At 34.3% G+C, this 23,567-nt stretch overlaps 2 protein-coding genes across 2 annotated transcripts; both read right to left on the reverse strand.

Annotated features, from left to right (window-relative positions):
- Positions 1 to 417: 417 nt before the first annotated feature.
- LOC125845286 (flavonoid 3',5'-hydroxylase) lies at positions 418 to 3,562 on the reverse strand. Its single transcript, XM_049524768.1, has 3 exons — positions 3,158 to 3,562; positions 1,977 to 2,551; positions 418 to 1,240 (listed from the first exon to the last, which is right to left on the reverse strand). The coding sequence occupies exons 1-3, from the start codon at positions 3,477 to 3,479 to the stop codon at positions 608 to 610; spliced, it is 1,530 nt and encodes a 509-aa protein (XP_049380725.1). The 5' UTR covers positions 3,480 to 3,562; the 3' UTR covers positions 418 to 607.
- A 4,962-nt stretch (positions 3,563 to 8,524) lies between these two features.
- On the reverse strand, positions 8,525 to 23,090 carry LOC125843944 (vacuolar protein sorting-associated protein 41 homolog). Its single transcript, XM_049523145.1, has 19 exons — positions 22,674 to 23,090; positions 20,399 to 20,668; positions 20,117 to 20,296; positions 19,640 to 19,900; positions 17,440 to 17,572; positions 17,250 to 17,340; positions 16,166 to 16,268; positions 13,365 to 13,468; positions 13,192 to 13,285; positions 12,909 to 13,064; positions 12,757 to 12,819; positions 12,584 to 12,649; positions 12,080 to 12,283; positions 10,738 to 10,815; positions 10,532 to 10,651; positions 10,366 to 10,446; positions 10,173 to 10,258; positions 9,356 to 9,437; positions 8,525 to 9,250 (listed from the first exon to the last, which is right to left on the reverse strand). Exons 1-19 carry the CDS (start codon positions 22,926 to 22,928, stop codon positions 8,810 to 8,812), a joined length of 2,868 nt encoding a protein of 955 aa, XP_049379102.1. The 5' UTR covers positions 22,929 to 23,090; the 3' UTR covers positions 8,525 to 8,809.
- Between the last annotated feature and the right edge of the window lie 477 nt (positions 23,091 to 23,567).

A 23,567-nucleotide genomic window follows, 5' to 3' on the forward strand; every position in this document is an offset into this window, starting at 1 on the left:
CCTATAAGTTTTACAAATTTCTAAAATTTCTCATTTTCACGCATTGAATTAATGTATCTTGCACATCAGATTAATGTATCAGCGCATCAGATTAGTGTATCATGTATAAAATGTACATCAGATTAGTGTATCATGTATAAAATGTAATGTATCTTACTTAATGATTAATGTATCTCGCGCATCAAATTAATGTATCAGCGCTTATATTATTGTATCCGTTTGAGGGATTTCTGTAATTATAAACTTTTAAAGAATAGATTGTATTTTTCCCTTTTTTTTCACGACGGGTTGACATTGTTTTAACACGCTACTTGAATTAATATACAAGTTTGTTATCCTCCTCTTTATTAAAAAAAAAAAAAAAAAAAAAGAAACTTTTGAATATTATGAAATAAATCAAAGGTCTTAATCCCTAGTATTCCAATATCAAGAAAAAAAATTCTACGAGAACAAAAGTTTATTAGAAGAAAGCAAAGCAAATTACAAAACAAATCCCTTCAAGGTATCGCACTATCATTATTTTTATATATTGCTAATACCTGTATTTCTTACGTTACGATCTTTAGCAGATATGTTGCACTATAAATGGTTAGGAAGGCTCGCTCGATCAGCAACGATAAACGTCCAAAGATAGCCTTGGAGTAACCATAGCTTCAAGAGGAACAGCTTTTTGCAAAGCTAATCCAAAAGATTCCTCCATATTAATATCAATAACATCATTTGGTAATTTCCAATCAAATGAATGAACCAAAGTTCCCAATATATATTCCACCATCACTATTCCCATCCTTGTCCCCGCGCAAATCCTTCGTCCTGCCCCAAATGGAATTAACTCAAAATCGTTTCCACGAGGTTCAATCTTTGCGTTTTTCCCGCTCAGGAACCTCTCGGGATTGAACTCGAGCGGATTCTCCCACACGTCAGGATCTCGTCCGATTGCCCATATGTTGACACTGAGTCTAGTATTTTTCGGTATGTAGTAACCATCGACCGTGCATGGCTCGGTCGATACTCTAGGGAGATTTAGTGGTGTTGAAGGATGTTTCCGAAATGTTTCTTTGCAAATTGCACGTAAAAAAGGAAGATTTGGAATATCAGATTCAATTAAACGTCTATTTTTGCCAATTACTTGGTCCATTTCTTCTTGTGCTTTTTTGAAAATTTTAGGATTTTTCATCATTTCTGCAAGGGCCCATTCTATTACACTAGATGAAGTGTCTGTACCAGCTGTGAACAAATTCTGTAACAAAAAATTGTCAAAAAATAATATGTCAGAATATATTAATTAGAAAGGAAAAATAAATTTAATTAATAGAAACCTTTCTTACAAAAAATAAAAGAAACAGCTCGTGGCTAACATAATTTTTTGTAATAATTTGTTGCTAATTCGTCATTAAATGGGATTAGCAGTTTCATTGTTTAGCCATAGAAGTTGTCAATCTAATTCCTTTTTTCCAGTGTAATGAATGAATGTGTGAAAAAGAAAACTCTTTAAAAGAAATAGTATTTTTTAAAAAGATACAATATGAGCACAACAATATCTTAGGAGAGCAGACAATATAGGATAAAACTATTATTTTTTTTTCATATATATATATAATATCTTTAACTATTTTCCAAATAAAACACAATTTTTTTTAGCAAGAGTCTGAACAATATAGGTTTCAAGTAAATCTTGATCGCATACAAATTGATACTCTCTCTGTCCACTTTTAATTGTCATGTTGCGCTTTTCGAAAGTCAATTTGACTAATTTTCAAAATTAAATTAAATTACATTAATTCGATATTTTAAACAAAAAATTTAGATATTCAAAAACTAAGCGAAAAGTACTATAAATTCCAACTTTTTGCATATCAATATGATGAAAAAATACATTGTAAAATATAAGTCAAAGTTATTATCGTTTGACTCTAAAAAAGAAAACTATGACAATTAAAAGTGGACAGATATAGTAATATTTAGTTGATACATACCAGCAAAAGTGCTTTGATATTTGTTGTACTAAGCCTTTCTCCTTCAGAATTATCCTTATTTGCCATAACAACATCAAGAAAATCAGGATTTTCTTTTCTTTCATAGGTAGTTGCTTCATGCTCATCAAACATTTTTGTCAATAAATCATCAAATTTTTTATGCAAACTTTTCATCCCTTTTTCAATTCCTTGTAAATCCATCCAAGCTAATTTAGGAATAAAATCACCAATATTAAAATACCCTGCAACGGTCATTAATTCCACAACCATATTCTTAAATTCATTAACCTCTGCCCCTTTTTCCACGAACACTCTCTTACTTAACATCACTTGACCAATCATATTTGCCATCGCGAACGTCAACATATCAGCAACCACCACACATTCGCCCTCCTGGCTTGCATCGAACATCGATTTTAGCATGTGACCTAGCTCATTGGCACGAACATTGGCCCAATTTTCTAAGGCTTTTCCACCTAGCATGTGTAAGTTGCTCAATTTCCTTAGCAACTTCCAACGAGGTCCATAGGGTGCAAAAACCATGTCTTGGGCATTATAGGCCAAATGTGTGGCACCTAATTTAGAGGATCAATAAAAAGTACACTAGATTAATTGTTAGAAGATTTTGAGAGTTTTTCAATGCAAAATGATAAATAAAATGGGGTATTTTATAGGTACAAGAAGTTAATTCTAAACTTACCTCAAGATAAGACTTTATATCGCTTAAAAATCACAAAATAAAGTTCTAGAACAGCAACAGATTCATGATTTAAATTTAATGTGCTTGACCTTTAAAAAGTTCAGATGAATTTAATACTAGTTGAAATCTTAGTATTTTTCATATAGAAAAGTTTTATATAAAAATATTGTGTTCAGATGAACTTGGTATGATGTCGAAAAACTATGATAAAAGCTAATTGATTGATACATAAAGCATCCCGTATTCACATCGGGTCTGAAAAAGGACAACGTCGCAATAGAGTTTGACATAGATTTTCTACCCTAACTCAAATATCAATAGATGATTTCACAACTCAAACCTATGACCTAGATCTCACAGAGACGATGCTTTTAACTACAAGAACACAAATACCACAAACCTTATGAACTCATTTAATTTATAACCCTACATATATTAGTATAATTTTATAATATTAACAAATTACTACTAATACTTTTACCTGCATTAGGTGGACGATTGGAAAAATTAATATCAAGTGTTTTCAAGAAAGCTTTAGCAGCATTAGGGGTAGAAGCAACAACCATCCCACATGTACCAACTTTTAAATACATAATAGGTCCATATTTTTTGGCCATTTTTGCAAGTGCAACATGTGGCATTGAACCTAAAAGTGATAGTGCTCCGATCACCGGCCACCCTGTCGGACCCGGCGGTAGCCTCCGCCCCCGCTCCCGGACGGTGGCTATTAATTTTGAAATAATAATATGTAGTATGATATATATTATAGCCGCGGCAAACAACTCACTAATACGTAACACCATGATTAAAATCAAAGATATAATATAAAGCTTATAATATATAGTTTTAATACTTCTAATTTTTCAATATCACAATTTCTTTATATATATAGAGTGAGAATGAAGTAGAAGGAAAATGAATGAGAAGTTGGATTTTATTTTATTTTTTAAAAAAATGGACATAGGGGTTTGGTAGGTATTAAATTTGTAAGTGAATGTCACGTTGAACTTTTTTGTATCTACCGTTCAAACATTTCATAGTGTATTAGTTGCATTTAAAGTGATTGTGGCTGCAACTAAATATTGAAAGAATTAATTTGAATAGTTGTTCATCTAACAGCTTAAATTGGCGATTATCTATATATAATCAATGCTTAACTTATGTATACTGACAAAGAAAAATAAATAATGAATCTGATAGCTATTTATTTTTATGTAAGGATCCAATTATATTTACCTAGACAAATGTGGGTGTTTGTTTTCGACCATAAATTTCTAAAGTCTCTTTCTTTCTTTCTTTTTTTCTGAAACTTTGTGTTCAGTCAAACATCGCTACATAAATTGAAATAGAAATTGTACTACTTAATAGAGGGGGAGAATATTACTTTGTGGATGAATTTATCCAATATTTGTATCAATGAAGATAACAAGTATTTCTTAAAACTAATCGAAATACGTGTAAATTGATCCGAACATAATCGGTCCCATCCCTTGGATAGATACACTTATCCAAATAGTCATAGGTACACAATTACAGCCTTTACTTAACCAATTAATCATAGAAAGATAAATACAATTTACAACCTACATTTCACTCAGCTACCACTTTTCTTTTTGTTACTTTTTTGGGATAATATTTGGACATAGATTTTTTTAAAATTTTCCAAATATAACAATACTTTAATATTCGTTTGCAAAATGGACTAATTATTTAAACTTAGTAAATTTAAATTTTCTATATATAACTTTCTTTTTTAGTCAGAAATGATATATTTTTATATTTAATAATAATTTAACTTTAAAATATTTATTTTATCATTAGTGAAATGATTTATAGCCACATTTCAAAAGTTTTTCTTTACTTTTTAAACTTTATGTCAAATCAAACTAACTCACATAAATTAAAATAGAGTATGTATTATCAGGTGACTGAATTTATTATCTTTAAATTCTTTCATGGTCCTCCATCTAGATTAGGGATGGGCATAATACGGTAGGTACCGATTTATTATATCAAAACAAACTTTTTGTTATCGTATTTTTGATATTATGATATGGTATATGATATATATTTTAAATCTTTTGATATTTGATATTTATAAATAAAGTATCCAAATACCAAATATCTTATCGAAATATATAGTTATATAAATAATTTATGTACATTATTATATATAATATTAACAAACATACAAGCTAGTACTTGTATAAATTCAAATGTTTAGATATTGAAATTTTGACTACTGTATCTTTGATTAAAATATTTTTTATGTAATTGATTAGCAAATTAAAGGAAATTGCTCATACTTTATATATATATATATACACACTTGTGTAAAGTGTTATTATGATATATTAAGATGTTTTTTTGAAAGATTGAGGTTATTCTTTATTATATGAGTATATATAAATTAAAGTTGAATAAATTGTGTTTATCGGTTTACCATACTATAAAATATTGAAATCAAACTTTAAAATATCAAATCATACCGAAATTATTTAATATGAAAATGATATAATTTTCTTAAAAAATAAATACCAAACTACTTGATTGAAATTTTAAATATTGTATCATACTATGCCCACACTAATTTAGATTGATTAGTATAGCACTATTTAATTAATGATTCTGTTACACTACCTAATATCTATGAAGCATCATTTACCTTGTATTAAGGGTTTTCAATATTGCATAGTTGAATTTGTTATTTGCTTGAATATATTCATTAAATTCTTATAATGAATGACCATTTATATATAATAAACACATAATAGCAATTGATCTTTACCCAGAGTCATTTTTCCAAAAAAAATTATGTTATAATAAAAAACAAAATTAATATTTAAATTGAAAATCTCAAAAGATATTCATATCTCATTAAGTAAAAAATTAATTGCTAATACATTATTAATACTTGTAATGTACCCACAAAGAATTAAACCATTTAAAGCACTCCCATATTTTTAAAATAATTCAAAAAAATTAAAAACATTTTAAGTTGTAGCTGGTGCTATGAGTATGAAAATTAATGAATAAAATGAATTTGAGAAATAGCATCATTATAGCAAAATGAAAAAAACAATTAATATTTGAATAGAATGGCTTAGATAGGTAATGTTATAAAAGATTAGCGACATAATAATGACTATTGTTATAGGTATTACATGTGTTAGTCAACTTTAGAAGCATCAACCACCTTATGCCACCGACAGGTTACGGTGAATTGGTAAGTATTTCTTTATCCTTAATTAAGTGGTCTTAAGTTCGAGTCTCCTTTGGAATCGCGTTTGGTAGGGAGCGTTTTACCCTCAATGTAGGACTTTCCGACACGAATCTGAATTTAATCAAGAGGTCTCAGGTTCGAGTCTCCTTGGTACGGAGTCGTCTTTGCTAGGGAGCCCTTTACCCCCAATGTGGGACTGTCCGAGAGAATATGAATTTAATCAAGAGGTCTCAGGTTCGAGTCTCCTTGGTACGAAGTCGCCTTTGTTAGGGAGCGTTTTACTCCCAACGTGAGACTTTTTTATGCGAATCTGAATTTAATCGGGCTCTAATGTGGGTATCGAATATCGGGTGGGAAACCAAAAAAAAACACATGTGGGGGACATTCCGACGCAAATCTGAATTTAGCCAGGCTCTAATATAGATATCGAACATCGGGTGGTTTGATGTATTTGAAATATAAGCAACATGAAATTTTTCAATGAAGTTTTAACTCCAATTTGTAAGTTTAAGGTTAGTTGTCTGGTTAATCTTTTTAATTGGGCTAACTCTTTCCTTGTAAATAATTAGATCACTATCTTGATTTTGTCTGCAGTAAAAAATTAATTTTAAAATATAATTATTATAATAAAAATAATGTTATAGAAATTTTGAATGTAATTAAGAAAATAGGAGCTTACTATTGTTTGAATGGCAGATAGAAATATAAAATAAAAATAGAACTTGATGATTAAATGGCACTTATTGCATTGATAGTCATTAGTCAAAAATGTTGTGCATCATTAATAATCGCTCTTCTTAATTAAAAATATGCAAATAAATGACTAAAAATGGAAGTTAGAAATTTCTTTAAATCAATCAGAATTATCGTCATTATAGTGATTTTTAAAATAGTGCATGGAATCACATTTGCCATTCAAACAATAGTAAGTTTTATTATTGTTGTATTACAACTAAATCTCTCTATAACATTCCCTTTTTATAACACTATTTTATTATAATAACTATATTTTTTAAAAAGTTTTATATTATATTTTACTTTTTAATAAAAATAATATATATTTATAATAACAGTGATCCTTATTACAATTTCTGTGTCTCCAATATGCCCCATATGCACTTTGCACAATGAGTCTAGGGATCATATTTTCACTTCTTGTGTTTATGGAGTAGAAATTTGGAGAATAGTGCAGCAGTGGATCCAAGCTAAGCCAATTCAATCCCTGTCATGGGACCAACATCTTACTGAAGTGCTAAGGTGTGTGAAGGGAAAGACACAAGCAGCATAAGTTTTTAAAATGATCTACACAGAGTTCGTACACTGTCTGTGGATAGAGAGAAATATGAGATTTTTTGAAAAAAAGAGTAGAGAGTCAAATGCCATTGCTAAAGAGATAGCTTTTGTTTGTAGTGTTCGAGCCCCACCCAGGATTAGTGCTCTCATGTCTACTTTCAGATTTAGTTGTGACTAAGTAGGAGCTCTTTGATGTATTGGATAGCTCGATGTGTGTAGTTAGCTATGGAGATTGTAATCGTTTTACATTGGTGATTAATGAAACCATTAGTTACAAAAAAAAAAAATTGATTCCATGACACTTGGCAGGACAAACTTGAAATTTTTTACTCCTTTTTTTGTGTAAAGTTATATATATATATCTATATATTTATTTTTAAAAAATAAAATAAAATTACCAGTTTGAATTTACTATATGTTACAATTTTGGTGAAAGTATTACACATAAATCTATACTTTACATTAAAAAAATATCGAGTTCAAATGAGTTTATTGCAGCAATATTACATCTGTTTCTGATCTAACTCTCATAAATTTGTAAAATACAATCAGAGATCGTTATAACAATTTCTCACTTTAATGGTCAAATTTCCTTTAAAACTGATTCTTCATATGGTATGTTACATTGTTTATTCTCTATAACAACATTTACTATAGTAACAAAAAAATATTCGAACAAACGACGTTAGATTTTTTTACTATGATAAATACATTCCACCCCATACTAGCCGGGGGTTGGAGTACAATGTGCATCTTAACCACCTCTAATATTTGACCATATTATGTATACACGTGGTGGTTGACAACATATCCCTAAAAGGCCAAATTGTCTTGCATCATATTCGTATTTTTTTTGTTATCTTATATTGAACTTTACTCGAAAACAAGTTTGCACCTCCAATTTAGGATAGTGATAAATGGTATTTCCACGTCAGATATGAACTTGTGAATAAATTATTTTTAAAAGGACATGAAACATTTTGGTAATGTTTCCTTTTCTTGTGACAAAAACTATCACTCACCTACCTCTAGATGTCAATTGATGAATGGATAGGGGATAGGCGTAGCAGAAAAGAAATGGTCAATTAAAAGAGAACGGTACAGGAAAAAAGAAAAAACGTTTTCCTTCATACCAGACAAATATATGACCAGTAATACCAGTGGACACCAAATGTAGGAATTTGATGCTATCCAGTATTCAACTTCATTACTACTAGCACTGTGTTTTCGTACTGCTTCCTCATCGATATGGTCAGCTTCGTAATCAGTTTCCACAAGGTTAAATGTCAAAAATCGAAAAAGAGGGGAAGGAAAAGATGAACACCAAGAAAATGAAGCAATTTTTTGTGAATTATTAACCCACAAAGTCTCTTCCAAAAAGAACAGCACCATACAAATAATCTGGAGAATTTTATGCGTTAAGCCGTCCCTAATAATTGAAGGGATAGCAGAGAATTCGACTCGATCAATAAATACAGTACAAATTCCTAAAATACAGATATAGAACATTAGAAAGCAGTCTCTATCTAATAAATAATAATAACACATGCTCATGAAATACGCACACACCAAACAAAACTATGGTACACCACAAACAAACAAAAATACAACAGACAGTCAACCTGCAGCTGTAGTACACAAAATACAACGCATCCGAGGGGTACCTGAAGAAGCATCTTCTTCTTCATCATCGTCATCACTGCCATTATCAAATTCATAATATGACGTAGTGCCCTTAGAAGAAGCCCCAACCTCTTTTTTATCGCCGCCAATGGAAATGGTGGACTCCATGAGACAAGTTGTATGGTAGGCATGACAACAAAAGAAGGCAATAATTGATACGTTCTGTAGAGAAAATGGATCAAAACATATGCAACACCTTCCACCTCCTCTGGTTTTTGACTTGACCTCCATGGATTTCATACTCATGACTCTCTCTCCTAAATGTGAAGCCCTCTGCTGATTTCTTTTGGAATGTGCTTGATCAACGTCCTCACTCAAACATATTGCACGCTTTGCTTCCTTGTAGTATTTGACTAGCAGGTTGACACAATCAGCCTGGGAGTGAAATCAAATCGTCAATGGAATCACTTCATCATAACTTGCAAACAAAAGCATATCTTATATAAGATACTGTGGAAGGTAGGCTTACAAATAATGTACCTTGAGTATGTCATTACATCCATGTCTAAGAGAAGTTTCTGTTCTGTAATCAGTAACAATTTTGACCAAACGATCCCTCAGACTGCAATGGAATGCAATATTGCAAAACATTCAGATTAGTGCTAAGAGATTCAAGATTAACTAACAGCAGTTCGCATCATAAATTGCAAACACAATCTGACTAACCTATTACATCATAAATATGGACCACAACATCCAATAAAAGTCACAAAGAATCTAGAAATTAACTTATGATGCTCATGGAAAAACAATATCAGGTCGAGTCACAATTATATTACCTCCCAGTGTTATCAAAGGCGAACAGCGCAAAAAAGCTCTAAGGTCCATGGGGGCTTTAAGCGCAAAGCGTAAATAAAGCGTGGGCTTTAATGAAAAAAGGCGCAAAGGAAGAAAAAAAATACAAATCTATAGCCCAAGACTAATAACTATAAACATGAATGACAAATATATGACCAAAGAAACTGAAAAAAAAATTATGATTAAGTGAAATATTAATTATTTACTGTCACTTCTTCAGAAGAGGCTCATTGGCAAGGAAAAGTTTGCCTTAGAACCTTGATGACGACACTGAAGCCCACATAAAGCGAAGCAAAGCGCTCAACACGTTTTGAGCCTTGCTTTAGGGCTTAAGCACGCCTTTGACTACACTGTTACCTCCTCCTAGTTCACTATTCAAGAAGACTTGCCAGCAATATAAATATTTTATGCCAAAAGAATAAAAGCAAAAAACTTTGTGTATCTTGTTTTAGAGTCATACCCATGAAAATGTGAGAGTTTACTTAATCGACAAACTTACCGAGGTATTTCCAAGCCATTGGGCAACATATTTACAATATAAAGGGGATCAAGATTCCCTACAGTATGCTCTAACAATACACCAACCTGTAAAAAAGTAAGGCAACTTAATCCAAAATGCCAATCGTTAAAATAATGTTCATACAGTCTCCTGTGCTCTAACAAAGAAGGGAAAAAAGAAGGTGATGGTTTACCATTTCAGGCTTATTAAGACTTTGCTTAATCAGCTCATCCCAGAGTTCATCATCATGTTGCATGCTTACAAATTCTATGGCCTGCATGTGAGTAGTTATAAGGCTAGTCTGTTGAAATCCAGATTTGAAAAAGCAATATTAAGACTACAAATCAGCAAGAACCCACCTCTTCTATATCTCCCACTCTATTTATGATAATAGCAAGGGCCTGCTTTGCATTCCCCATTCTTCCAAGGATGAAAACTTGCTCCTTTAATAAATCTCTCTTCACGCAGATATCATAAGCCTAGCGTAGTTCATTAAAGAAGAAAGGTCAATAAGAAGAACAAAAGGCCAGAGACCGGGACTTGTCATCCATTCATTCACAAAAACCTTCTCAAGTGTATAATGCTGACTACTTCTGAGAAAGGGAAGCATCATCTTTGGATCATAGTCAGCATAAAGCTCGACCTACGAAAATCATAAACAAGGAGAAACAAAATCAGTGGACGCCAATATAGAATCCACAAAATTTAAGAATTAAATAATTTTAAAAAAAAGAAGCCCCCAAGGCCTAGCTCAAATGGCAAAAGGTGGAGGATTTGTGACTTAGGTCGCAAGTTCAACCCCCACACCATGCAAAGCGAAGCCCGGTATTTAAGTGGAGAAGGATAGAGGGGCAGGCCCATTATCCACCGAGTTTAGAAGGTTGTGATTGGTCTAAAAGGCACCCGGGTATCAGACGGATTTCTCGGTTATCAAAAAAAATAAAAATTAAAAAGCACCCATTCACCAAGTAAATGCATATGCTTTAGAAAGCATGGACATAAAAGACATAAAAGACAAAAAAGAACACAAAAATGGGGCATAAAAACCTTAAGGCCTAAGGAAATACTTGTACGCCACTTTTGTTTTTTAGCCTGAATCAATTAGATAGAGATACTCTATGTTTCATGGATTCATCTATAGATCTATTTGATGCCACAGAGTAAGTATTCATGACCTGTACATGAAGTTCTTAAATTTGCGTGTTTTGAAGAATTCATATGGATTATTCACACCCATGTCACACCAGTCTGACATGGGTACACCAAGACAAATGACGGAATCAAACATAGGAGATATTTAAGATTCCCAAAAAATAAAGGCATGATATAGTTGAATCCATCATGTATGCGATGGTGAGAGCAAAAGCTAAAAACGAAACTTATAATATGGAACACTGGAGAAAGGTTGTTTCAGGATAAAGATATTTATAAGCATTAGCCAGGGCTAGTTAATGGAGCAGCTCTTTCTCAAGTAATTGAAGATTTATACAACGATCGACAAACAAGCAATTTCCAGACAACGTTGCTGAACAATAACATCAATGTAATGCATTAACTTTTCTACAGGTTCAGTAATTGCTAATCGGTTTGGACCCATCTTACCAATTTTGAGTTTGCCAAGGGCTTAGTGTCCTTGAGTTACCATATGGAAATGTTAAGTTAGTAATTAAACAAACAAATTGTCAAGTGGCACAAAATGAGATAAGGGCACCCACATGAACAGAAAGACACTGCATATACCTTCAATTACAATTCAAAACCAAAACATTTAACCCAAGAAACATGAGCAACAGCACAATTCTTAATTTCTCATCATAAAGGATGCATTGCCATGCCACATAGACCGCACCTACAAATTACCACAATAAACTTTAAAGTGAAAGCTCCCAGGGTGATTCTATACAAACCTGCATGTCATGGTAATCCCGTCCAGCATGAGGATTCACTTCAAATAGTGAATGAAGATACAAATGCAAAAGGTACCGACAATCACACTTAGTCTTTGCAGCCATAAGTTGTGACACCACTTCGGGTGGTGGATGTATAAAGTCCCTATGCTGGATCAACAAAGGTATGGCACGCTTGCTGTCGACCATCATTAGTTGGACAACCTGTCAGTCCATGATAATTAGACAATCATAAGTGAAGAGTTGTAGAACCATATTATCTAACCTATGGCCAATATTATGTCCTTAAAGTCTCTTACTTCTTGTTTCAAGAATATCAAGAAGACAAAAACAGGATTTATTTCCTTCTAGAAATAATAACGCGTCAATTGACCAAAAAGAAAAAATAGAACAGAAAAGGGAAAAAGATAAAGTTGTTGTTTTCCATTAGAGCTGAATTACATCTTTCTCAACATAATATATAAGACAGTTACATAATAAATTCAACCAGTCTAATATGCATACCTTTTCACGCACAGCATCATGCAAATTATGCTTTTCAATGAAGTCAAACAGATCCGGCTTCATAAGCTGAAAGCAAAAACAATTGAACAAAGAGCGAAAGAAGTCAACTTCTTAACACACAATTATCAGCATCCTCCTCCAGGGTAATAAATTTAATACAGCACTGAACTTACATCCGCATAAAGAGCAAAAGCTTTATCATGTTGTCCCTCAATCACATATAATTCTGCTAGAGCCTACATGTTAAAGTAGCACGATAAATAAATGTACCCAAAGAAAGCGTATGTAGAACATAAAACATGAGCTGTAACTCCTTTGTACTTACCTCTTTGAGGTGATCAGTCATAGATGAGGTATTAAGCTGAGATTCTATAGCTGAGATAACAGGCGATGTAGAATAAATGCCAGGTGGCCAGGATTTGACAGTTGATACGAGATCCTTGTGAAAAGATGGATTTGTTGCCAAAGCAACAAGAGCTACCTAATGTAAAAAATGATTCAGCTGTTGAGTTTTTATTTTGATAAGGAATGCTTCAGTTGTTGACTCTCTTTAGGTGTGTATAAGAAATCATTCAAGAAACTAATGGACACAGTAGCAAAGTGCAGACCTCATAAGCTGTATCACGCAATGTTGGATTTTCTGTTGGGATGTACGGGACCAACACAGGAAGTTGGCGCAGATGTGCAAAATGGAAAACCCATCTGGAAAAGACAACCAGTTGCACTTCAATAACTAAAAGTATATTTCCAAGATATTTCATCGTTTAAAGGATATTTAAACCTTTCCCATGCGGAAGCTGATCCTCGCAACAATTTTGGACATAGAGATGCCGCTTCACCATACTTCCTTTCCACAATCAGATGATCGAGGTATCTCGAACCCACCTGATTTGAGTAGACAATTTTTGTGAGAGGAAAGCTATAATGAGTATCTTGTTAGTGGATATCCAAATTTAAGAAACATGATCAAGAAGAACAATCAATCATAAACTCAATATGGAAACTATCCATGTATGTAAGCGAGTTCTGTCACACAATTTTTATCTTTATCCAATACACTGGAGATATACCACTCAGGCCATCAGGCAGAAACAGAGAGAAGATAAGGGTGGCATACGATAACTTAGAAACTTATCTTATTGATAGGAGTAGGGCTGGGCATTCGGTATTTCGGTTCGGTTTCGGTTTTTTTTTTTCGGTTTTTTCGGTTTTCGGTTCTTGTACAACGTGTACCGAACACCGAACCGAAATAATTCGGTTCGGTTCGGTTTTTATTATTTCGGTTCGGTTTTTGTTATTTCGGTTCGGTTTTTGTTAATTCGGTTTTTTGTTATGGGCCTGCTTAGTGGGCTTTTTAAAATTTTGTAATTTTTTTGTTTATTTTATTTATGTTTATTTCTTTTTGCTTATTTTACTCTGTTTTTCAAATTATTGTATGATTCAAAATAATAAATTATCGTTAACATTGAAATTTAGCCTTGTTATAACATTGAAATTTACCGGTTGTTGTTGTGCTACGGCTGCCTATTGGTCGATTGGCAGCTGCTGCATGCTGCTGGTCACCGGAATGGTCGACGCTGCTATAGTCTGTAGACGACTAGATGTGGGAAGTGGGAACGGTAATTTTTGCCTTTTGGGAAGTGGGTTTGTAAAGTTGAAAAGTTTGAAAAGACAAACTTTTGTTTTTAATTTTAAATTATAATATTTATTTTTAAATATTAATAATTAATATAATATTAATATATATTATAATTTAATATATTTCGATAAACCGAAAAACCGAAATACCGAATTACACAAAAATTGCATACCGAAAACCGAACCGAATTACCGAAAAATACAAAACCATGTACCGAATACCGAACCGAAAACCGAAATACCGAAACCAAATTACCAAAATAATTCGGTTCGGTTCGGTTTTTCGGTTTTTCGGTGTTTATGCCCACCCCTAGATAGGAGTAGTTGCAGAGCACTTGTGGTGTGATGCACACAAAAAACACTTTCTGGGAGTAGTTGGGAACGTCCAAGAGAGGAGAGAAGGTCAATAAATGATCTCAAACACAGAGGACTAGCTATTGCAATGTTGCAAAATTATGAAAGAACGGCCCAACCAAACGTGGGACAGAGTGGGTTAAATAATAATAATAGAATCAGACACTGCAATGTAATGGAGGTGCAAAACAGCTTAATCTATCCAAAGCATAAGCATGGAACTTGATCCAGGCACACCAGGAACTTTTGGGAGGTGATATCATTAATCTAATCCTTGGGACAATTTTCTTTGAGCATTTAGAAATGCCATTTAAGAGGCATGGATAAAGTCAAGAAAGGACCATTATCCAACCTGAACATAGTGTTGCTCATTCTCTGAGTCAGGGAGAAATATATATCGGGGAAGTTGGAAGTAACGCATTAATACAGGATTCCTTAGGAAGGCAAAAAAGAAGAAATTTACTCAATAACACAAAAAAGAAGAGCGAAGCAAAAGGGAACTGAATTAAAGAGCACACTTATGAAAAGATGGTCATAGAGATGCCACTGGATAGTGCAGAAACACATTCTCAACAACTATAAAATGTTTTCTTTGTGGTGCAAGGAGTAAAAGAGCAAGACTCCATTAGTAACAAACTGATTTTGAGCATGGACTACAAAGGAATATCATGGAGCTATTATTTGGTAATCAAATTTGGCCATCTTGGCCTAGTTGTCAGTTGGATACGGGAGAAACAAAGAAGCGACATTGTGAGTGAATTAAGAAAGACCAGAACTTAATGTCTCTTCATAAACCATATGGCCAGCGATTGCTCTAAACCTTTGACTAGCGACTTATTGCAACCCCCTAGGGCTTTGGTCTAGTTGTAAGAGTGCAGGTGAGAGTTAGGCGCATGTCAGGGGGTCGAATCCTACTGCAGACAAAAGTTTGGTATTTAAGTGGAGAAGAGTAGAGGGGTTGGCCCATTGACCACCAAATTTTGAATCTTGCGTCACTAGCCCCCCGATTTCTCAGTAATACGTTTCCATACACTTCCTATACACGTAGAATAGAAAATGAGAATTAGAAAATTGTATGTGCACATAAATGGAAAGTACATACAACATACCCAGTGAAATCCCACTGAGTGGAGTTTGGAGAGGGTAGAGTGTACAACTGTACATGCAGAGTTAAAAGGATCTCTGAAGCACTAAAAAGTGAGAAGATTTTATGTTATTACAAAAAATAGATGGAATCCCCTGCAGGTCAGTACATCACATAGGAAGTCAAGTCAGAAATATTTTTAATGGTTGACATAGAAATACAAGTAAGGCATGATCACAGAAAGTTTCGATCTAGCCCTTCTTTTTTTCAAGACAAGGAAACCCGCAGCCGCTACACTTTGGGTGCGCACAGGGTAAAACCCCCGCTCCTATGCAATAGCTCGCAAACCTTTGCTCTAGCCCTTCCCCATCCTTTATATATAAAAGACACATATAGAAGTTGTTGAGCATCATAGCAACAGATTAACCTATATTAAGCTGAACATATATGAAAATTATATCGGTTTAATGAAAAAATCAATATAAACCCACATTCAAACAAAATACCTCATCAACGAGCTCACTCCTTCCCTGATTGGCCTCAACTGCTTCTAAAGCTTTCTCATGCCATCCATGCTGGAGAAGCCAATTAATATGATCTTCTGTGTCCCTAACAATCAACCATAGAAGTAAAATTCATATTTTTTATCAATCAGCATTCCTGTATCTAAACAGAAGGGAGTGCCATTCTTTGGATAGATAGATGTTTTTTGATTGTTAAAATAAATTTGTTGGATAGATAGATGTTACTGAATGGAAATTCAACATCCATCTCTGCAGGCTAGAGACATAGGTATTGAGTTACTTTTTTTGGTATCAAATTAAAGTCCTTAATGGGATCAGACACTTTAAGGACATGGACATGCCTAGACATGTATAATACATTTTTCTGATTAGTGTATTCATTTTTAATTTCTGAGCACGTGTATCCTCCCTTTTGCAGGAATGTCCTACATTACCATACCAAATGAAACTTTGTTTGGCTCGTCTATTCACCACCGTATCCCTACTTTTCTGCTTGGCTGCTACCATGCTTCTGATTAAGGTTCTTCTTCTGCTACTACGCTTCTCTGTTCTCAAGTTCAAGCTTTCTTCTTCCCCTTCCTCCTCCTCCTCCTCCTTCACTAGTTTTTCCCAAACCACCCACCCTCCCTCCTTCCAAATTCAGTTTAATATGCTGCTTCTTTATTTAAATATTTCTCTCTGCTTTACACCTTTGTAGCCAATTATAGCTCCACAGTGTACTATTTTTGGGTATATGAATATGCTTAGAATCTTGAATTACAATAATATTAGGTGTTACTTGGATGCCTTCCTGAAATCACCAAGCTTTAACTTGTAAAATTTAAAGACAGATCACCAAAATGCCGCTATCCAACACAGAATATATGCATCATAAATTGTAGGTTACACTTGAAATAAAAGGACAAAACCGGGCACTAATTGTTCAGAACAGATTATTCCTGGTAAAAGAGAGAGAAACCAGAGCATATGCGGCAAATAACATAAAAGAACCTCGCTTTGCTTGGTGCATATGCATAATCACATAGGAATTGACATATGAAGATAATAAGAGAAAAGCTTTACCAACCTTGGCTTTGCAATAATCACATCTTTTGGGGACACAATGTAGTATAAGGGTTCATCACCAGCAGCCCACTGACCCCCTGCATAGCTGCTACCTACATCATTTGGTTATGTTATATTGACTCGTAAAAAAACTAATTAAGTGCACGAAATGAATACAGAGTGATGAAAACCTATAAACACTGAATTGTTACCTGAAAATGGAGCATGAGCAAGTGAATAATCTTTCGCCTTGTAATGCTCAAAGCCATGTACAGGGAGAGCATCGGTAGCGAGCTCATCATTATTCCACGTCACAACACGCACTTCTGGTCTTTGAGCATTTCCCTGTTGGATGAATTCACAAACCCTAGCAACTATCACCAATTACCCTTATTAAACAACATGGATTTCAGTAGCACTTAGTGGGAAACAAACAACGTTTAGGAGAACGTCCAACAGAGAAGCAAAAAGCCTTAAGGCATTAAAGCCATATGGTGGAGGCAACCAAATCTAAAACAGTTCATTTGTTAGAGAGCTACAACTTGTTTGGGATTGAGGCGTAGTTGCTGCTGTTGTTAGGAAGCTACAAGGAACATGGCAGTTTGAGATGGCCAAAACTGACAAGGTTAGGCAGTAAAAGTGAGAATTAAATACATTTCGCTATTTAATTTTGAACTTAGAGCCCCTCTACTTATAACTGAAGCACATAACTGTCTCAATTTATGCATCATAAAAGCATTAAAACAATTTATCCAAATAAACAGAATCACACAAACACAAACCCCTCACTAATTGCATAAGACTAAATTAGTGTTCTTACCAGATGACCTCCTTGCCAGCCCTACTGCCCCCTTAAGATAACACTCTTTATATCTTTGGTCCTTCTAGTAGTTCTGATTTTTATTTTATTTTTCAGCCTCAAAAAAAATCAGAACTACTAGGAATGTTGTCCTCTTCATAAGAACAAGAATAGGCATCTTCGGTAGAAATGTCAACCAAGTCCATAAATGTAATAGAGCTTTGAGAATGTACCAAAGTTGAGGAAGGTCATGCAACACAAAACATCTGGAGCAGGGTACAAATTTTAACCCAAAACTTTACAAGGACACAAAGACATGTAGTGGTCGATGAGAAAAGATTTTTTTTCCTTTCTTCTAAAACTTAAAGAAAAAAGCACATTAATAAAGAAAATATAACTTAAACCAACAGTGGAATATAGAAGGCAAGAACTCAGCAATCTCATAACTATGTCAATCAACAAATGGATTTGATGCATCACATAGATGTGAAAATTGTACCAAAACAAGGTTTAAGCGGCATAATATAGGTAGCCGAAAGACCTTCTGAATCTAGCATAGAGAGGAATCTGGTAATTATGCAATTACTTAGACCTCACAAAAGAACTTTTCTATTGAGTTTTAGGTAACAAAGATTTCTTCTTATGCCTCCTACTTCACAAAAGCCACTATCTCCCCCCTTTTCTCCTCTTCTTCTTGCCCACAATGGTCATCACAGGCACAGTTTTGTTTCTCAAGCGGTTCTTAATCCTAGTTGATAACATCAAATATGGTCAAAAATTTCAACGCTGAAGGAAATTCGTCTTCTTTTTTCCCTTGATAAAGTGGTGTTGGGATCAGAGATTGCGCACTCTAGAATCTCGATTATTCTATAAGGTACCTGCTAGCGTTCACCAACACTGGTATTAAGAGCCTGTTTGGATGGACATAAAAGTTGCTTTTAAGTTCTTTTCAACTTTTTGAAGTGTTCGGCAAAATTCAAAGTAGTTTTTAAGTTGAGTGTTTTTAAGACAAAAGCAATGTGTTGGGTTGTCCAACTTATTGTTTTTGCCTTATTTTAGCTTAATAACTGTTTTGCTTTGATTAATCTGTTAACTTTTTCATCATAAAGAATTATTTTTATCCAATATAAGTTATGCTCCCACACCTAAAAAGTGTTTTTCAACACTTGGAGCTTAAATTAAGCCAATCCAAATGGGCTCTAACTCTGCCACCAAGATTTAGGCCGACGGAAAAGATCACCTGGGCTTTTTTTTCTTCTGGAACTTGAGCCCTGGTATCCAAGATTGTGCATCCACTTCCATTGATCACTAGGTCACACTTTTGGGTGCAACAGGAAAGGAAATTCTAAGTGCATAATAGCATCAAAAGACTTCATTCAACAGTCTTGATCATTATGATACTGCAATTTACATTCACGTCGAGCACAACCATTTGAAGTCAAGGGTTGGCATCAAATAACGACAAAGCATTTTCTCTCAAAATATGTAAACCTCAGTAGAAGTGAAGCTTAGCAAGAAAGATAACTCATTTATAAACCAGAAAGGGCAAAATACGTTGACATTTGATCCAGCGGATCAGTTAAGTCCAACGTCAGAAAGAAGAAAACAGATACCTGTCTGGAGGGAATAGTGCTGCTGAAGTTCTTCTCTCCATCTTCTTCGGCAGGAATATAAGCTAGAACAACCAAAGAATCACCAAAAGGAGCAATTCCTGAAATGAAATAGCTGGTTTGAAAGGATGCCACAATATCCACCTGATTCAGACTAGACATGGTTATATACTTGTATGACCCATTCAAGCCTTTGTTCTGGTTTGTTTTTATCGATGCAATTTTCACCGAGGTTCCCCATCCAACGACCAAAACAGTGTCATCCTGAATGTGAATGTAAAACAATGAGGATTGTCCAGAATAATCAGAAGTAACAACATACACAACAACTGAAACAGAAAGGAGACAATTATGGTTTCACTTGCAAAATATGTTGGGAAACCTAAAGCAACACAGCAGTCTTACATTGCATGCAAATCTCTCATAACTACAATCAAATAATCAACGGATACAAACTTATACAACAGCCTTGAAACCTACCTGCCAAACTATATGAGGGACAAGAAGTTCAGGGTGTGGGCTTCCACGAGGTCGTTCAATGAAAGTTATGCGCTGATCATTGGCAGCATCATAAACTTTAACTCCTGCATCATTTGCCCAGGCAATGAGACTAGTCCGCCACTTCACTGCATGAACTGGACCTTCACCAGAGTGCAGAACCTGCCAAAGAAAGCCACATGAATGCCAATCAAGAGTTCCCACAATCTTTTCACGTTCATTCAATGAGAAAAGGTAAATCAACACTATGGACAAAAGACAAACCTGGTCCCGATAGCCCATCCACTTCTTCGCATTAAGATACAAATTACCAGCTAAACCACCGGTCACAAATCTTCTGGAAGACTTTCTTGCATAATCTGGGTCTAAAGCAACAGCCTTCATTGGACGATGATACTCAAATTTCATCCTCTCATTAGTAAAAAGACTATTTATTATGACAGACCCATCATCAGAACAGCTTCCAATGTATTCACCTTCTGTGTCAAAGCAAAGATCGTTGACTGCAGCAGTGTGAGCCGCAAACTCTTTAACCTATGGCAGACAAAACTTCTTTAAGATTTAAGCAAGGAACAAGTGACTTCTTGATTTGGAAAACTTAAACCAATGAGCAAGAGCCTTGTTACGAATAGAGATTAGAGAAACATCCTGGTTATCTACTAAAGGAGATCCTAAACGATGTTTTTTTCAACAAGATCTTTGATTATCAAAACTGAAGTAACACAATCCTATTTGACTGCCACATGCAGATCTAAAGATTTACTCCTCATAACCAGTTGGTGAGATGATGCATTTTTTAGTTGCTGGACATTATTTCTCAGTTATCACAAACTCAGTGGATAATGCCAGAGCACACAACAGATCTTCTTAGTTGCTGAACTAGGAGAGTAGGAGCAAACGCCAAAAGAAATGGTGTAATATAATACCACCTTGCATGTGGTGGTCAAGACAACACTCTATCCCTACAAACCTTCAACCCTGATACGCGACCTCCACTCCTTCCGATCAAAGTCATGTCAACGGTAATACGAAGTTGCGTCATGTTGAACAGTTAGTAGATTTTCTAATCTTTTTGTAATTGCTGTAGTTTCTTTTGTTTTTCTATCTGAAATTTTTGGAGGTCTCCAACATGTCCTTAATGCTTAATGTTGAGGAATCAACATTACCATTCTCAAAAAAAAAAAAAAAACTTCCTAATGAAGGTATAGCTTCTGTTATAGATCTATGCATGTGTCTAACCTGATTCACTACTGCCCCATTAGTGTTCCTAAGTCTATGATATATCAACATTTCCTAAAGCTTCATATGACCCATAAGATTAATATCTGATAGTTCATACAACTTTGAATAGCCTGAAGCAAGGTATTTTCTTACTTGTTCCTTAATAAAACATTGAGTAGCTTGGTAGTCATATTAATCCAACCTCTCCAATGTACTTCCCAAAAGGGATAAGATCTAGACTACAAGCTTTTCAACCCTCGTACTTTTTATGGCATCCTTTACTTCCACATACTTTATTCCATGAGTTCAACTAAGGTTTCTATCTTGCCTAAAATCTTATGGGATTAGAATGACGACAAATTCATAAAAGTCCTGATACTCCTCTCCCTAAGTTGGCTGCTTCTACGTTTTTCTCAGGAAGTTGACTACTTCGCTATATTAAAAAACGAAAACAAACAAAAAGGAAAAAAAATTCCTACTAGTACAAAGAAGCAAATGTCTAATCCCCTCTCAATTAACTAGAAAGTTATTAAACTATCTTTCAGCTGCACAGCAATTCCCCCCCCCCCCGGATACTTTGCTCCCCCCTGAATACTTTCTCCAAATATGTATACAGTTTTTCTGGATTCATCTTGATGAGTATTTTAAGGATCATCATTCAAGGTCAAGAATCTGAGTCTAAAACTACATAAATCCATGGCACCACAAATTGCAGACTAAAAAAGTAAACCATTTGTTATTATTTTCTAGCCTCGAGTATATCACAAAAGTGACGTGCATCACACATCACTAGAGTTAATTTAAGCCTAAAAAGAACAAAAATAATTCTTTTTTTATAAACATGATATCTGTACCAGCTCGTGCGCTCCTTGACTAATTCCACAGGTATACCTGTCATCTAGCAACATGTATCTGGTAACTCTATCCATAAAAAAAAAATCACCCAGTGTTTTTGTGTCTGGAATTTGAACATGAAACCTCATTATTTCTGAATCTGCTTCATTGACCACTAGGCCACAGCGAAAAAAGAAAAGAAATTTTATAGGTTTAGCTATTGAAATGACATCTATCTGCTAACAATTCTCAAGTAAAATATAACCTCTAAAAATTAGAGTAAGTAAATTTTGCCTCGTCCTCAAGCTACTCGAATAAAAAAAATCAAACAATCATTAAAGCAGAGCTAAAGTTGATAAAGCAGTTATCCTAAACGCATTTTGACCACTGATCAATGTTTTCCAGCTAAATTCTATCACAACAGTAACATAAACCTCATTCATGAAGTCACAAAAACTCAATGCAAAAAGGAAAATATTATCACCTGATTGCCGAGGAAATCTAGAATGTGAACGGCTCCACTGTATGTACCAAGGGCAATCATTCTCTCGGCGACGGCAATACATGTAGCAGCATCGCTTGAAAGAAGCAATTGCACACTGCCTCCCATCCTCTGATACTTGAGCCTTGGTTCATATTCATCTTCTTCTCCTTCCTCTTCTTCTTCATCGGAATATTCTTCTTCTTCGTCTCTCTCGTCGTCGCCGTCGATTCCGTTATCCGATATCTTTCGTGACATCCCGGAACTCCGTTCGCCGGAGGAATTATACAGCGATTGCCGAGTGGAGATCTGTAAAGGAGAGTACCTTTTTGGAGTTTCGGTGCTTTACTTATTTCGTGGGGCGTTTGAAGAGAAAGAAATAAATAGAACCTTTTGGGGGTTCGCCCGTTAAACAGTTGATTAAGTAAACATTTTAACTGAAACTAATAAAAGTATTATCCTAATATAATTTTCATGAGAAAATGGCCAAAATGGTCTTAATGTACGAGGGTGGCTTTACTTTGATACTTAATATATTTTACTTGATTCAAATAGTCCTTAATGTATTATAAAAGGGTATCACTTTAGTCCATTGTCCTAAAAGTAATAGATCCATCAAAAAGTCAAGTTAAGTTTAACGCCGGGATCCACAACAAAATAAATCAGGAAAATTTTTTCATTTCCCTTATAAGTCATAGCGTGAAAAGTGCCATAATTTTCTCCTTTTGCATCTCTTTCAAGTTTCACTGTAGAATTATATAGTAAAAATGCACTTACTTTCTTCTTTATTACCAAGAATGTTTATTTATCAAAAGAAATGGTGGCAAAGAATCAACTCTTTTTTTTTTCTTTTTTATGATTTGTTTTTTTTTCTTACAATTTGGGTGTATCTTACTA

This window comes from Solanum stenotomum, chromosome 11 (genome assembly GCF_019186545.1).
Source record: "Solanum stenotomum isolate F172 chromosome 11, ASM1918654v1, whole genome shotgun sequence".
Taxonomy (NCBI): domain Eukaryota; kingdom Viridiplantae; phylum Streptophyta; class Magnoliopsida; order Solanales; family Solanaceae; genus Solanum; species Solanum stenotomum.

Bases quoted from the DNA above. Each gene is read 5' to 3' on its own strand.
- LOC125843944 (XM_049523145.1), bottom strand. From the start codon at position 22,928: ATGTCACGAAAGATATCGGATAACGGAATCGACGGCGACGACGAGAGA. The intron at 20,297-20,398 runs GTTTGTCTTTTG...TTTCTTTGGCAG, and splicing joins GGATGGGCTATCGGGACCAG to GTTCTGCACTCTGGTGAAGG. The intron at 10,816-12,079 runs GTTTGTATAGAA...TGATTTTCGTAG, and splicing joins GGGATTACCATGACATGCAG to GTCGAGCTTTATGCTGACTA.
- LOC125845286 (XM_049524768.1), bottom strand. From the start codon at position 3,479: ATGGTGTTACGTATTAGTGAGTTGTTTGCCGCGGCTATAATATATATC. The intron at 2,552-3,157 runs GTAAAAGTATTA...CCTCTAAATTAG, and splicing joins CAATCGTCCACCTAATGCAG to GTGCCACACATTTGGCCTAT. The intron at 1,241-1,976 runs GTATGTATCAAC...TTTTTGTTACAG, and splicing joins ATATCAAAGCACTTTTGCTG to AATTTGTTCACAGCTGGTAC.